The sequence below is a fragment of the Danio rerio genome, chromosome 18 (assembly GCF_052040795.2).
Source record: "Danio rerio strain M-AB ecotype USA chromosome 18, GRCz13ab, whole genome shotgun sequence".
Lineage (NCBI taxonomy): Eukaryota > Metazoa > Chordata > Actinopteri > Cypriniformes > Danionidae > Danio > Danio rerio.
The window spans coordinates 16,085,268-16,100,815 of NC_141038.1; the positions used below are offsets into that span (position 1 = coordinate 16,085,268).

The 15,548-nt window shown below is 35.5% G+C and overlaps 3 protein-coding genes across 5 annotated transcripts in view; 2 read left to right on the top strand and 1 right to left on the bottom strand.

Annotated features, from left to right (window-relative positions):
• The first annotated feature begins 605 nt into the window (after nt 1-605).
• On the top strand, nt 606-4,937 carry spata2l (spermatogenesis associated 2-like). Its single transcript, NM_001386847.1, has 3 exons — nt 606-703; nt 2,635-2,974; nt 3,061-4,937. Exons 2-3 carry the CDS (start codon nt 2,636-2,638, stop codon nt 4,459-4,461), a joined length of 1,740 nt encoding a protein of 579 aa, NP_001373776.1. The 5' UTR covers nt 606-703; nt 2,635; the 3' UTR covers nt 4,462-4,937.
• Nucleotides 4,938-5,141: 204 nt separating this feature from the next.
• pdf (peptide deformylase, mitochondrial) lies at nt 5,142-8,226 on the bottom strand. The gene is given in 3 exon segments (NM_001033730.1): nt 5,142-5,315; nt 7,265-7,878; nt 8,084-8,226. Coding segments are annotated over 2 exon segments (744 nt in total). The 5' UTR covers nt 7,851-7,878; nt 8,084-8,226; the 3' UTR covers nt 5,142-5,157.
• Nucleotides 8,227-10,217: 1,991 nt separating this feature from the next.
• Nucleotides 10,218-15,548, top strand: part of uri1 (URI1 prefoldin like chaperone) — a 68,707-nt gene continuing 63,376 nt past the window's right edge. Inside the window, exons 1-7 of one of the 3 annotated variants that reach the window (NM_001030145.2) lie at nt 10,218-10,585; nt 13,060-13,094; nt 13,397-13,475; nt 14,786-14,921; nt 14,999-15,090; nt 15,164-15,224; nt 15,306-15,513. In NM_001030145.2, coding sequence (NP_001025316.2) covers nt 10,505-10,585; nt 13,060-13,094; nt 13,397-13,475; nt 14,786-14,921; nt 14,999-15,090; nt 15,164-15,224; nt 15,306-15,513 — 692 coding nt within the window. In that variant the 5' untranslated portion in view covers nt 10,218-10,504. Of the gene's footprint in view, nt 11,017-13,059; nt 13,095-13,396; nt 13,476-14,785; nt 14,922-14,998; nt 15,091-15,163; nt 15,225-15,305; nt 15,514-15,548 lie in introns of all 3 variants that reach the window. The other 2 variants (XR_015514355.1, XM_087292187.1) reach the window with 2 other exon arrangements.

A 15,548-nucleotide genomic window follows, 5' to 3' on the forward strand; every position in this document is an offset into this window, starting at 1 on the left:
AATTATAAAAAAGTAATAATTATATAATGAGTATAAAATAATTAATTATAAAATGTGAATAAAGTAGTATCTGTAGTTTAAATCATTTCAAAACATTTTAATCTAAAATATCCATTAAAACTATAAAACTTTAATATTTGAAAACAGTTTTTTATATAATAATATATCACAAATATAAATCATTTTCCAATACTGGGTTGCGGCTAGAAGGGCATCCGCTGTGCAAAACATATGCTGGAATAGTTGGCGGTTCAATCCGCTGTGGCGACCCCTGATGAATCAGAGACAAAGCCGAAGGAAAATGAATAAATGATGAATATAATTCATATGTCTTTGTTATTCTACATGGAATAATAGAACATTATTGAGTTTATATAGCATAGTATCAATAACAAAATATTGTCAACAGTAGAAAACAGCTCAACATTGTCAATGCGTTCAGGTGTAATAAATATATAATATGGAATTACATGGGAGTTTATTTATCCTTCCAAGAAATATCCTTCATGTCCTTCACATCCTATCGTTTATTAGTTTTGAATATCATATCAAGTGGACTTTTTAAGGACTTTTTAAGATTTGACGACATTTAATTTTTCACGTGAGCCGAATACGGAAGTGATGTCATAAAAAAGTTTTTCTGCCGTGAAACACCGAGCTCCTCGCAAGCGACTTGTTTTGAACGCAAAAGAAGATTAATCAGGTAACAAAACTCGTTTATGTTATTTATAACAGTGCGGTGTGAACGGTGATGTTGTGTCACGAGCTTTGTTGATTTGAACTCTTATAAAATCCGTCAGTGGCTGTTTGTGTTTGGAAAGTCGACAAGATACAAAGTCTGTAAAGGTTTCAGCGCAATCTGTCGTTTGTATTTCCTAAACAGTGAGATAAACATAAAATATACGTACAATTTTCAGTTATTAATTAATGAACAAAAATAAGTAAGACGCTAAATTTAGATAATTACGAAACTAATGTTTTCCATCTTCACTTTCGCTTTAGTAACTTAATTGTCTTAGAAGTAACGTCCGTGTTTGAAAAAAGCTTTTAATGTTTTATTATTTTACACGTTTTCACGTTTTAGCAGTCGAATAGATAAACTGAATGTTAATATGTAATCTTCAGGTACATACAAAACAATTCCATAAGTGTACATAAAAATATGAAAAGCATAATAGAGTTATATAAAAGTACAAAAACTCAATAGGTAAAACAACATAAAATAACAAATGAGAAAAAAATATATATTACAAATAATGCAAGGCCTTGCTAACTCACAGCAACTTAAACGTGTCAAACAAATACACCGTTTTAACTTTAGCTTTTTTGTTTGAACTTTCCTTTATGGTGATCATATTAATATCTAGTTCTTTAAAAACCACTGAGAAAAGAGGTTACTGCTAAATATACAATGTTGGTTATGAAACTTGGTGGGTACAATCATAAGGTTAATACCATAAGCGTAATTTTCCAACTTATCATAGTTCAAAAAACAAAAATGACATATTCATACAGTAAAAGAAAATTTGACAGCCCTTTATAATTTATAAACTTAGATACAGGGCGTGATGGTGGCGCAATGTTTAGCACAATTGCCTCACAGCAAGAAGGTCACTGGTTCGGGCCTCGGCTGGGTCAGCTGTCGTTTCTGTGTGGAGTTTGCATGTTCTCCCCATGTTCGCATGGGTTTCCTCCGCAGGTTTAAAGACATGCGCTATACAGTAGGTGAATTGGGTATAGCTAAATTGTCTGTAGTGTATGTGTGTGAATGAGTGTGTGTATGGATGTTTCTCAGTGATGGGTTGCAGCTGGAAGGGCCATCCGCTGCCTAAAACATATGCTGGATAAGTTGGCAGTTCATTCTGCTGTGGTGATCCCAGATTAATAAAGGTACTGAGCCGAAAAGAAAATGAATGAATGAATTTCGCAACCTTTCACCATAAACCTTTTGTATACAGACAATGGCAGAAAATATGAGATACTGTTTCTGCGTAAAATGAACAATAAACATCCATGTCTACAATAAATCTGGTTAAAAAAGCTTAACAGGATATTGATTTTATTTTGTAATTAGATATTTATTATAATAACCAAACCTTCCTCCAATCAATATTTTGAATAAACTTAGACTAATAGATAATAACACTTGGTTTACTAACCCATTCTTTTTGGAATAATAGACGTATGTTCATTCATTCATTTTCTTTTTTCAGCTAAGTCCCTTTATTAATCTGGGGTCGCCACTGCAGAATGAACCACCTAATAGACTTATGTTCTTGTTATTATTCTTATTACTAAATGAAAAACTAATTTTGCCACAAAAAGTATCAGCAGAGTGAAGAAAAGAGTTTGCAAGACCTTTACATACAGAAAGCTCTGATTACTGAGGCATATTCCTTTGGGGTTACAGTAAAAAACAAAGTATGAAAGAAATTTATTATGTTTCATTAAGTATCCTTCATTATTCAATTTTGGGTTTAGTTTTTGTACACACGACGACTATTAATAACGTCATTCGGCTCTTTCTCAGCTAAATGTTGCACCTGAATGCTGTATTTTGATCAGAAAGTTGTTACTGTTGTTGCTTATTTGATGGATTGAACTGTTGTTGTTGTTGTTGTTTTTTTTTTAAAGGATGAGTTCTTTTGCTCATAAAAAGACAGAAGATGGTCTCACCAATAAGTACCATATTAACTTGAAAAGACAAATTGAAAAGGGGGATCAATTTTTTGTATGTCGAAACGAGGAACTTTGTAAAGAAGTACAGTCACTCCTTCGGAATGCCAATGGCCAGAAGATACACAATCTGTTTACATTAGATACACTGGCGGTGATGGAAGAATCTCTTCAATCGTTTCCCTCAAAAACTGGTCAAAAGGGGCTTGAGAAACTTTTCAAGGCCTTTGAAGTGTTGGAGCTCGCCGCGTTAAATCTTTACATCTACCCGTGGAGAAGAGAGTACAGACTGGTGAAGGTATGTGGTAAAACTGGTGTTAGGTTTACATAACAGCATCTCGTTTGTTGTTTTCACAGTCTTGACATAAACTTCTCTCTCCCAAGATGTTTTCAGGTATGTTCACCCATTTAATCAAACCAACGCTGACCCTTCAGCAGACTAAAGAGCTTTTTGGTTTGCTCGGGTACGAGCCTTCGTGTAATAACCAAAAAGAGGAGTTGGCACTGAACCTCAAACCAGTTCCTGCTGATTTCTTACTCAGCCTGGCCTGTGGTTTCTTTGTGGCTCGGATGGAGTGCCAGCTGCTGCTTTCTGCCTCGGGCTCTGTGAACAGAGACGTGGAGTGGGTTCTGCAGCTTATTAAGGAGAGGCAGGTGGGCCACAGTCTTCAGCTAGCATTAGAGAACACTAAGGTCAAGTCAGAAGCTGCTAGAGCATCAGTTGACATTGTGACAGGTGGATCAGACAGTGATGTGGATCTGTACACTGCACAAGATGCCTCTCACGGGACCTCCAGCTCTTGTTCACCACCTCACTCTCCTTATAGCAAGTCTTTTCGCAAAGATCCCTCACAATTAGACTTTGGGAATAATGATGACGCAATGCGGAGAAGATCACTTGGCAATAATAACCCAGGTCCAGTAGAAAACATTGCTGATGATCAATCTGAAAGTGATGCAGGAAAAGTGATGTGCAGATGCATCACTCCAGATGAGCTGTACATATACCAGTGTGAGATATGCAGAGAGGTTCACAGTCCAATGTGTGTCCATTATAAAAAGTGCAGAAATAACAAGCACGCTTTAGCTCTGTGGTCGCACAAAGCTGAAGACTTTCATTCAAGACAAGACCAGTCTAGGCTGGCCAAGGAAAAATCGAAAGATTTACTGAAGACGCATCATTGTGTGGCCAGTTCAACTTCGGAGACATTTTTGGTCTGCTACGATTGCCAGCTGATTCACGACCACAGCTGCAGCGGTATTAAAAACTGCAACATGCTTACACACAATATTAAGCCTACAGGAAGAATACAGCCCGCTCAAGGAGAAAGACTGAATTCTCAAAGGAGACACGCATGTCTTTTGTCTGGAGGGCCAGTGTATGTAATCTGCCACACCTGTAAATACTCCCATGATTTCCTATGTAAAGATGGGCAGAACTGCATTAAGGAAGAACATCGCATACAGCACACTCAAGAAGTCAGTACTTCAGAATCACCTTGTCTGCCAATACCACATCACCACTGCTGCGATGATGGCCAGTTTTATCCAAATTTTGTATGCTTTACTTGTCAAGTTTTTCACACCTCTAGGTGTGCTGATGGATGGCACTGTTCTGAAAAGCACAAGATACAAGAACTCGCAACCAAATGTGTAGATTGCTCAAGCTTTAAACTCTTTATGCTATGCAGGTTCTGTGGTGCCCTGTATTGCAAAGAATGTTGGTTTAAAAGTCCCTTGTCATGTAAATGTGGAAAACCTTTTGACATCTCCACCCCGGTTTAAAAGAACACTGACAAATGTTAAGTTTGTACAGTCTGCTTCTGTTTCTGATAATTACGAGTCAGAAATGTATAGGTATAGAACCTTAGCCATCTGTTAATGTTTTTTGGGGGGGTTTTGCAGTCCGAAATAATAAGGGATAGAACTATAGCTATTAGTTAATGGGTTCATTTTTAATCAGTAATATTTTTTCTGATAAGAGAGCCATATATTACAGGAAAGTTTAAAAAGTCACACTTGTGTATATACCATACTGTACAACAGAGCTGTCTATTATTGATGAGATTTTGTGAGATTTATTGTATTAAGCTTTTGGTTTAATGTATTTTGGAAGATTATGGTTTTGACTCTCAGCAACATCTTTAACCAATCTCCATGTTGTTTAGACTCATATACTGCCATGTTATTATCTAATGTACTATAACACTCACTTGTTATTGTGATAGAGGTAATGTAAAAATAAAGGGTCTGGGAATTAATTCTGCCTATTATTTTATTTAAAAGATTCTAAATTCTAAATAATAAAACTAAAATTATCCTATTGAATATGAAGAGGTGGATTAAGTCTCCGCTGCATGCTGTTGCAGTAAGACATTAGAAATCTTCTTTAGTTGTGAAAGATGATAAAATTGTTGTTTCAGATAACTGATGAGAAACATTTTTGTCTGAAATAAAAAAAACAATGAAGTTTCCAAAACTTTATTCGTTATGCTCCTCCCATTTTACATTAATGAAGGTTTTGCTGTCCATGTGATCAATATATAACACTCCATTGAGATGATCCATCTCATGCTGCAATATTCTGGCTGGCCATCCACTGGCTTTCCAGCTGACCTCCTCCGCTTTCTCATTAAGACCTTAGAAAAGAAGATAAACTTTGATTTGATGCATAGAGGATAATCAAGACACAAAAAAATATTTACATTGTTTAAATCAGGGATGTCCAAACTCGGTCCTGGAGATTCGTTGTCCTGCAGATTTTAGCTTTCACACGCCTGCAAGGAAGTTTTAGAAAGCCTTGTAAAGCTGCGGTCACACTAGACTTTTCTCCCCATAGACTTCCATTCACGTGCACGCGATTGTATCAGACCGGAAACGCAAGGCCATGCGTCAAGATTCGCAGGCCACTGCGGTGCAAAGTTCAAGCTTGGTGAACTCTGACCTGCTTTACTTGACTGCGTGAGATGAAACAAGGATCAACACATGACCTCTCTGGACAGAAATTTAAAACATGGACCACTCGCTGGCTTTTTTTAAATGTCTAATCGTCTTGTTTAATCCCACTATTTTTCGCAGCGCCGCACAACAGAATTCCGCATGATCAAACTCTAGGGTGACAGCATTTTAAGGGCTTTATTAGCTAGCCCAGGTCTGTCTGATTGGGGTTTGACTTTGAACTAAACTTTGCAAGACAACGGCCCTCCAGGAGCGAGTTTCGACACCCCTAGTCTAAACCATAGGTCTCAAACCTAATTCCTGGAGGGCTGCAGCTTGGCAGAGTTTTGCTCCATCCCTAATCAAACACAGCTGATCCAACTAATTAAGGTGTTCTTGACTACTAGAGACTATTAAGCAGGTGTGAGTTGGAGATGAACTATGCAAAGCTGTGGAAATCCAGGAAGTGAGTTTGAGACCACTGGTTTAAATGCTTTTACAATCTAGTCTTATTGTCACTTAAAGGGATAGTTCACCCAAAAATGTAAATTGTTATTAATTTACTTACCCTTACCCCATCCAGATATAGGGGACTTGTTTTTTTTCTTCTTCAGTAGAACATGAAGATTTTAAATCAATGGCTACCAGCACTTACAGAGATGTACAAGCAAAACTAAACTAATACCCTTGGTTTCTGATGATACATAGAGGTATGTCTAATGAAGTTGAACGACTGTACAAGAAATAAAAATGCAACTAGAAAAAAAAACGGTAAAAATAATCAGGGGTCCATTTCAGGGTCCACATCAGGGTCCATTTACTATGGACAAATGTAATTTTCGTCCCATAGAAAATGCACACCCTTACACATCATGGAAGAAAAAACACTGGCATTTATATATCATTTATTATAAGTCATTTATACAGATTTCTGGCTCACAAAATTGTTCTTGGAGTTTACGATTTAAGATGGACTACTGAAGTCACATTTACTTTTTTGAAAATAATTTTGGTTCTCTTTCTGGACTTTGAACTAAGCGGTGTAAGTAAATCTTGTTTTTAATTTAAAATGTAGATCTTTGGACAAGAAACAAGACAAAAAAGTGAGAACTTTTTTTGGGCATAAATTGTATATAAATTTTGCATGAATACAGTAATTAAATACAGTTCTGTGGCTCCTGGTCAACTATAATTCAGACTTAACTTTGCATATCTTGCGATGTGACTATTGCACATGTGCACCTTGTGATATCGATGCTGAAACGATATATTGTGCAGCTCTACTTTGAACGTCTCGAGAATGTTACTGTCTATAGAGGGTCAGAGAACTCTCTGATTTCATCTTAAATATTGTCATTTGTTTTCCAAAATTGTATGAATGTCTCAAAGGATTGGAGCGGCATGAGTCTGGAGTAATAATAACTGAATTTTCATTTTTGGGTGAAGGAACCCTTAATCTACAGCCTTGACAAGCAGTCCTCAATGTGAAGACCTCTCAATGCTTCATCAGGAGTCACATATATATTTATTTTGTTAGCTTATACATAAAAAAATACCACATTTCCTGCTAAAAATCTTTTTTAAAGGTCGCCTACATCTTGGATGAGCCAAAGGCGAGTAAAACCCTTTAATACAGGTTGACATCTTTTACCTGAGACTTCTACAGACACATATCGTGGGACAGATGCTGAATACCCAGAGATGCTCTCACACGCCTCTTGGAAGATGACTGTGCGTCCGTCTAATACCCGTAACTGTGGGTTTATAAAAATCATAAGAGGCACTGCCACCAGACCTCGAGCTTCAACAGAAGCGGTGGAGCTTTCCTCCAGCATTTTCTTAGGATACTCCAGGGCTAATATTCGTAAAGGAACACCAATCTGAGGTGCACTCAGACCAACACACTCCAGCTTTCTCATCACTTTCACCAGGGTCTTTATGACCTTCTGCACTTCTGGACCTTGAATGGCTCCGGGTTCAACTTCAGCAGCATGTGAACGTAGGACAGGATCTCCAACTTGGCAGACGTGATTGTATGGAGGAACTGGGGAACCTTGGACTTTCCTTTTCATGTACTGCAAGTATGAGCGCACCTTGACGTTGGTAGAATGAGTGCGTGGGGATGCAGTACATGTGTTTGCTGACAAGGGCAAGAGTATCCTAACGGGACTTGAGTGTACATGACTTGACTGACTTCTCAAGACAAGATGTGAAAATATCCTGCAGTGCCTGATCATGACTAGATAGAAAGTTGCTTTTTTTCAGCTAGAAAAAGAAACAAGTAATATGGAAAAAAATCATTATTCAATCATTATTAGTGCATCGGACATAAATGCAATGATTTCCAATGGTTTGTTTTGTTTTAGGTCATTAAGCTGTATTTATATACACAAGCACACATATTTTCCCCTGACATACATCTGAACTATTTTAACAAGCAAAGGATTTATATTCGAATGTAATTACTCACCAATACTGTAATAAAATCCTTACGGTAATAAATATTAGTGTGAAAACGTGTTTAAGCGCTTAGAAGTACTTCAATGCTTCAATGTGAGGACAGCTGAGGCCATTTCCGGAAAATGTTCCTACGAGCTGCATTTTCTTCAAAATAAAAGTCTTCGGGACATACACCATGTAATTTTAGTCTATGGGCATACACCATATAGAAGAGACGTTCTCAGTGAGTATAGACCATTTTGAGGGATGTTAACAAAAACAATGGTCGCAATGTATTTATTTTTTTAACATTTTTAATTTCTATAGTTTCACTTTACGACATAAAGTGAGTCTCACACCGGACAAGAAGCACTGCAAAATATGAAAATTTACTTTAGCTCAGTATTTTGAAAGGAGTTCAACTTGTGAAAAAAAATCCCATAATGTAAATAAGTTGTCATTTAAAAAGAATATGTGAATAACTCAATTTTGACAAAAAATGTCAGATAGAACCTTATAATTCTATGGTGACGATATTTTCCCTCTCAGTTTATTTATTGTTATTTCAGCTGTCCTGCAGATTTTACTGCTGTTGAGCTTTATTGTGTTGCAGTTAAACTGTTTATACCTTATTATACTGCTATTTTGCAGTTGCATTGAATTTTGCCACAGTTTTCGTTGTATATAGGCTAATGCTGTTGTACTGATCAATTAACTGCACTTATTTTTGCAATTTAACTCTTAAAATTCTTAATAAAAAATTACTTGAATCCAAAAAAATACATCCCTAAAAAAGTACAAAATATTCTCGGAAGGTGTTGAAGAACAAATCCCTTGAATCATAAGTGTAGTACTTAACACGCCATTGGCATATTAGACATTGGCATACTGCACAAGTGCAGTAAAGACAGAGTTTACTTGTTTTGTTAACTGGAACTTAAACTGTAGTTAAACTTTATTGTACTGCATTTGAGCTGTGTTTATACTTCATTTTTATAGCAATTGTACTTAATTCATATGCAATTATACTTCTATTTACTGCTGTTGTACTGCAGTTTTACTTCAGTTTACTGCTCTCGTTTACTGCAGTTATTTTTGTAAGGGCAAACAACAACAACAATCCAGGGGTTTTCAGTCATCTAGTCCAAGATAAGTGCCAAATCCTGCAATAAAGTCCTTGTTCTTATTGCTTTTAAGTTTGTTGATCCCTCAATAGACTCAAAATACATTTTCATTTCAATTTTACATTAAGAAAGAAAATCCTAACCCTAAACAAAATACACTTACAAAATTTGTTTTTGTGAATATGAAATTTGCCCAACAAAAAAATCAGGTTATGAAATAAGTATTACTTTCCTTTTGACTTTTACAGAAACCAAAAAAAAAAAAAAATTCTTATAAGTAAATGCAAAATGTGCCAGCACATAATCTTTTATAAAATCAAGAATATCACATCAAAATGTCACTGAATGAGGCCAATTCCAAAATAAATGAACAGAAGTTTTAGGAATCTCTAAGCAAAATGGACAGTTGATGTTAATATTATTCATAAGCCTTTTTAGATCCAAATGGTTTGGATAGCATCTATTAATCAGTTTAAATGTAACTTCTCTTATTTTATTTATTTATTTATTTTAAATGTGGGGTAATGAGCAAACTTTCTTACATGAAATTGTACCAAAGAGCTTAGAATGATCATGAATGGTCATTCTAAGCTCCTTGAATTGTACAGAAGCCTTTTGTTTTTGTCGAATCATAAATTGTACGACTTCCTGTTTCGTAACGTCACGTGACGTTGGCGTGAGGATTGTTTACATCCTCTCATCATCAACCCATGTTTTCATTTAAACATATAAAGTGAACAGAACAAAAGCGCTTAGACAGTACCTACATTTACTGTTATCAAAATATGTATATATACACGTGTCCCAACAAGCGACCACTTTCGTTTGCCAATTTTAAAGAGTGGCGTTAATACTAAAAGTTGTTTATTTAATTTCATTTCAGCATGTAATCATTTAAGTCCACGAATAACTCAATAAATTTATTGCAGCTAAGCATTTAAAGTCGAAAATTATAAATGAAAGTGAAATTAAATAGCAAAAGTGGGAGATCACGTGCTTGCGTCGTAGAAGGAGAGCGATATCCAGAGCACGTACTACATCCGTGATTAGATGAACATGGCGCAGGGGAAGCAGGCCGTCGGTGGACTGTAAACAAGAGGAAATTTCGGGATTAGATTGACATCGTACCATGCACGTGTGAAATGGTCTCAATCTCGATATACTGGACGACTCGTTCTGCTTCATTGATGACTACGAGGCGACAAATTGAGTGCAACGCATCACATTGCATTCATAAACATTTCTATAGGACTTCAAACCCCTGAGCATTCATTGTTTTGGATATTTAATCACACAAAAACCTTGCTTGATTGTGGATGCACGAGCAAATGGCTGCAGTTGGGAAAGTCAAACGGAGTACGAGAGATTTGCCTCGAGGCGTGGAGAGGTTGAAAGATGAGCACAGGAAGGTCAGGAGTAATGTTTATTTCCATAACAACAATGCATTCCTGCAGATATTATTGTTGATGTTCATAAACGTGATTTGTCATCAGCGTTTGAAAGATTTGTCGTCGATTTTAATGTCGTTTATTTTGTATATTTGCAGCGTTGCCCGTTTCATTCTCTGGAAAGTTCTCTCTGTATCACGTGTTGCCGTTGGTTTTCTTTTTGCAGTTACTGCATTTTTGTTTGCATGTGTTTTTAATACTTTGCTGTAAAATCCACGTGTATGTGTTTACATGAAGCTTATCTTGATGTTAGTAGAAAACTTTACATGTGACGTTAACTCCAATTTAATCAACCACATGGCACATGCCCACGTTGCCTTAATGTATAGAGCAAGTAAAAGCTTAAAGTACTTTTAGAGTAGGCAATGAAATGGAAACGACTCCCTGTGAAGGTAAGGTTTAATTGACCCATTTCTATGTGCATGGAGTGAAAAGAATAGGTGAATGTCATACACACAATGTCTTTGACCCCATTTGTTCACAGTTGAAGATAAACACCCAGTTGGCTGGATTTGAAAATTACGTTTGACCTGCTTTCTTTACAGCAAAGATGTGTTTTAAAAAAAAACTGTTTTAGAATCCCTGAGCAACAAAATAATAATTATAGCTTTGTCTATTACATTTATTATTATGGCCACATTTAGCTTAAGACACCCATAAAAAATATTTTACCATAACAGAAGTTTATACCAAGTAGAATATACTGTATATTGGCAGGTATATTTAGAACATGTATCATTTGATGACATTAAAATACTCCTAGTCCTAAGCATTACAGTGCAACCCCAAAACACAAAGTATTTGTAACTTTTAATCCATATTCTCTGCCAGTATCATTCTATCATTCATTTACTACTTTGTCATAAATTTAGTTTCTTTATATTACAAAAGTTTGTTTTATAATTGTGTGTGTCTAATATATATATATATATATATATATATATATATATATATATATATATATATATATATATATATATATAATCTCGTCACCTTAGAATTATAAAGTTCTATTTGACATTACCTAGTATTCGGAATGCTTTTATGGCCATTTAAAATGTCAAAAGTTACCTAAAAGCGAACCGTACCTCTTTTTTGGTACCCTTTGGCCTTAGTGTCCCACCAGTGACGATATACAGCCATATCACACTGCCACGAGTTCAACAGTTCAGTGGCATAAGACTACCGGAGTCTCTCAAAAACACTTTTGTATGAGGAACTACCTTCTTCTGGCAATTATTCACATCTGCACCTGACATCAGAACAGCAGAAACCTGTGCTAATTCACTAACGTCACTTTAGAGCTAGTATTTAAAGGATTCTCTAGCGTAATGTCTAAAGTGATGACAAAACAGGTCATTTTGCTCACATTTTAAGATTATAAGGATGAACGGCATGAAATGCCATCAATGTTTAGAGATTTCCCAGTATTTCTCTGTTGCGATTGGGGGATCACAATAATTAACCCCGAAAAAACCAAAGCAACGCAAATGCAACCAGATTACTATGGTATAAATACAGCACTACAACATACAAAAGAGAAACATCAACTTAGTGACACTTATTTATAATGATTTGATCAGCTGTAATTTGATTTTTTTTATTTTTATTTTTGCTGAATTTTTCCTCCCCTAAGCACTTATCGAGGTTTTTGTCGCCATTCTGTAGCAAAACGTCAACCGTCTATGCTTTGCTCAGTGACAGGCTAACGGTCTCTCAGAAATTATAAATATTCTAAAATTGCCACTATCCTTATAAATAAACTGCAAAGTTGCAATCTAAACAACTACATTCTCACCTCAAAAGTACATTATGTTGTCCAAAACCCTTATATTTGTCAATCTGTAGTAAGTTTTTTCATCTGCTGTCACTCTATGTGGGCGGAATAATACAGAAGAGTATGAAGGCTGTACAAGTGCTGATATAGCAGAATATCGTACAGCCAAACAAAACGTGTGTGTTTGTGTGTTTATTTAAATTTTTTTGACATCATCTTGTCATTTACCTGTAGAATCTGTAAAGATCTTGCATATTCCACACCAGTATTTACATTGGAAGTTATAATTAACCTACTATCATCACATTATTTTAGTAGTTTAGCACATAATTAACCTTGAAACTGTCATTGTTTTGCCAGTCACTCTGAAATAACCTCATTCCTTTTATGGAAATTGAAAAAAAAACATTCAATAGCAAAAAAAAAAAAAATGTAACATTTACTCTGATTTTATTGAGAAATGACATGAATGGGAATAATATGTAAAGGCTTGTCCCACTTTTCACAAGGAACTTTCAGGACTGTCATTCTCTGTGATGGCCAATTCACGCTACTAAAACATTACTGATAATTTAGCAGTGGTTGTTAATTGTTGTCTGTGGTATTTTTAATATTTCAGTAGTTATGAAATGATGCATTGTCTGTGTTTCCACAACAGGTGGTAAAAGATTGCAGAAGTCAAATTGAGCACTGGTGAGTGTCCTCGTGTAGTTCAGCAAGTTTCGTTGTCCATAACATTATCATCAATGTCAATGTTTCTCAGAAGCTTATTTAATGATTTATTACTTGTATCATGTTTATATTTAGAATTGAAATGCTATTTATACTCTCTATATAGACGTTTGATGGTTATGACAAAAGATTTGGCAGGTCTTTTTATATGCCTTGTCAGTATTTTAAAAAGACATTCAGCAGATGGGACAGAAATAGAAATCGTATGGCAACAAACAAGTTTTTTCCTTTTTAAGTGATTTGTTTTTCTCTGTGACTGACAGGGAAAAAGTGGGAAAAGACTATGAATCTCTTCAAGATCGCCTCAGGACCTTACCTGACAAGCTGTCTTATGATATTATGGTATGAGGGCACTTTTTAAAAAGCATAAAATGAACATTTACTGACTTTTTACCTCAAGTGATTCCAAACCTCTGTGTGTTTCTTTCTTTTGCTGAACACTAAAGAATATATGTTGAAGAACTCTAAAAACCTGTAGAAAGCTTGTATTTATTTGGTTGCATTTAATAAACAAGAAAGATTATCTAATAATCTACATCTTAAATTATTACAGGGATAGTAATTCTCCACAGGTAAATCATGTTTATCGTTTTCAGCCAATATTGAATTTTTGCTATCGCATTGGTTCTGAAAAACATGGATTTGGATCATCCATCCCTGAATTATAATTCAATTAAACACTCATTCTAGTGATTTATTGAAAACGACTGATTTATTTAGAAACAAAGAAAGGAATTATGAATGGTAGGGGTGTGACTAGATGCTTACTCCATGAGATTGGGTTCATGAGAACAAGACGACATTATTTTTACACTATTTAAAATATCTTTAACGGTGAAATATATTAATAAAAAATATTTTATTCAACTGGGGGAAAAAATCGCAAGTTGCAAAACTATTTAGGTGCTTTTTTTAAATCAACTTGTCATGGCCCGCAGCCCCTAAAATAACAACTCAAGTCCCTCGCGACAGTTTAATACTGTACTGCAAAATCAATCTGCTGCAACTAACGCTATTGCTGTGATGTTAATCTAGCATAAGAACCCCAGGGGTCACAAATAAAATATAATAACTGATAAAATATGATCATTCTAATAGTTTAATAACATATATGAGATTTTTGGAAATCACGAAGCATTTGGACACGGCAACCTTTGAACTCTAATGAAAAAACAGTTACGTCACACTCACCCGCCTTTTAATCTTTTTAATCTGAATTAAAAAACTGAAATCTTCCTCTGAGATATTCTGTTCCGGTTTAGGTTGGCATTTTCGTTTTCATAACTTTAATTATAGAGTCATTTTAAGTGCATCCTAATAATCTTCATCACACACTGACTCCTTTTAGAATCTGTAAGATGTTTTTGTGAGTGACGTTGTTAAACAGCACATCATTAAAATGACAATTACAGTATTATCGTACACAATAATTATCTCACTCCTCTACAGACAACATAATTGCAGCACATGCTCATAATAACAATGATAATATGTGTTGATTTTGATGACATTATAGCTATCTATCTATCTATCTATCTATCTATAGTTATTGTTTTTTATATGAATGGGCCTTTGCATGTCACATTTTTTCGAAGTCCATGTTTGTTAGAAGTCCTTAACATGCTCATTATATGGTGTTTTTTACACTGTAGGTACCATTTGGTCCCTTGGCTTTCATGCCGGGGAAGTTAGTTCACACTAATGAGGTAACGGTGCTCCTCGGGGATAACTGGTTCGCAAAATGTTCTGCCAAACAAGCCGACACACTTGTGGAACACAGAAAGAAACGTGAGTTCGCATTTTTCTACTAATATATCACTTTAGCCAATTAATCCATTGACCTGACATATATGCTTGTTCTCCAGATGTCGAAAATGCACTAGACGACTTACAAAAAGTGATAAAGAACTTTCAAAACAGAGCCGATTTTACAGATGACCTTAAAAAATTGTCTGGCGTAAGTGTCCGTAGCATGACCTCATTACTGTGTGATTTTATATGGAAACATCACATTATTACTTTCTTAACAGGAGACTGGAGATTATGTGGACATAAGAGAAGAGGTAGTAAATGAGGAGGAAATTACCAAAGGTAAATCTAATATATTCAGGTTATCTTTAAGCGTTATTAGGCTGTTTGTATCTTTTATTAATCAGTAAGTTGAACTGCCAGGAAAACATCGCTTGGCCCACAAACCCAACTCTAAGCCAAAGCAGGAATATATATTGGAGCTGAAAGATAACAAGGAGAAAGAAGATGAAGAAGAAGAAGATGATGATGACGATGAAGAGAGAAAGGCAAAAGTGCTGTCAGAGGAGGAGCTGTGGGCTCGACTTGACGAACTAGAGAGACAGGAGGAATTGCAGGACCAGAGATTCCGGTAAAAACACTCGTCAACTAACTCTGTGTTTAAAA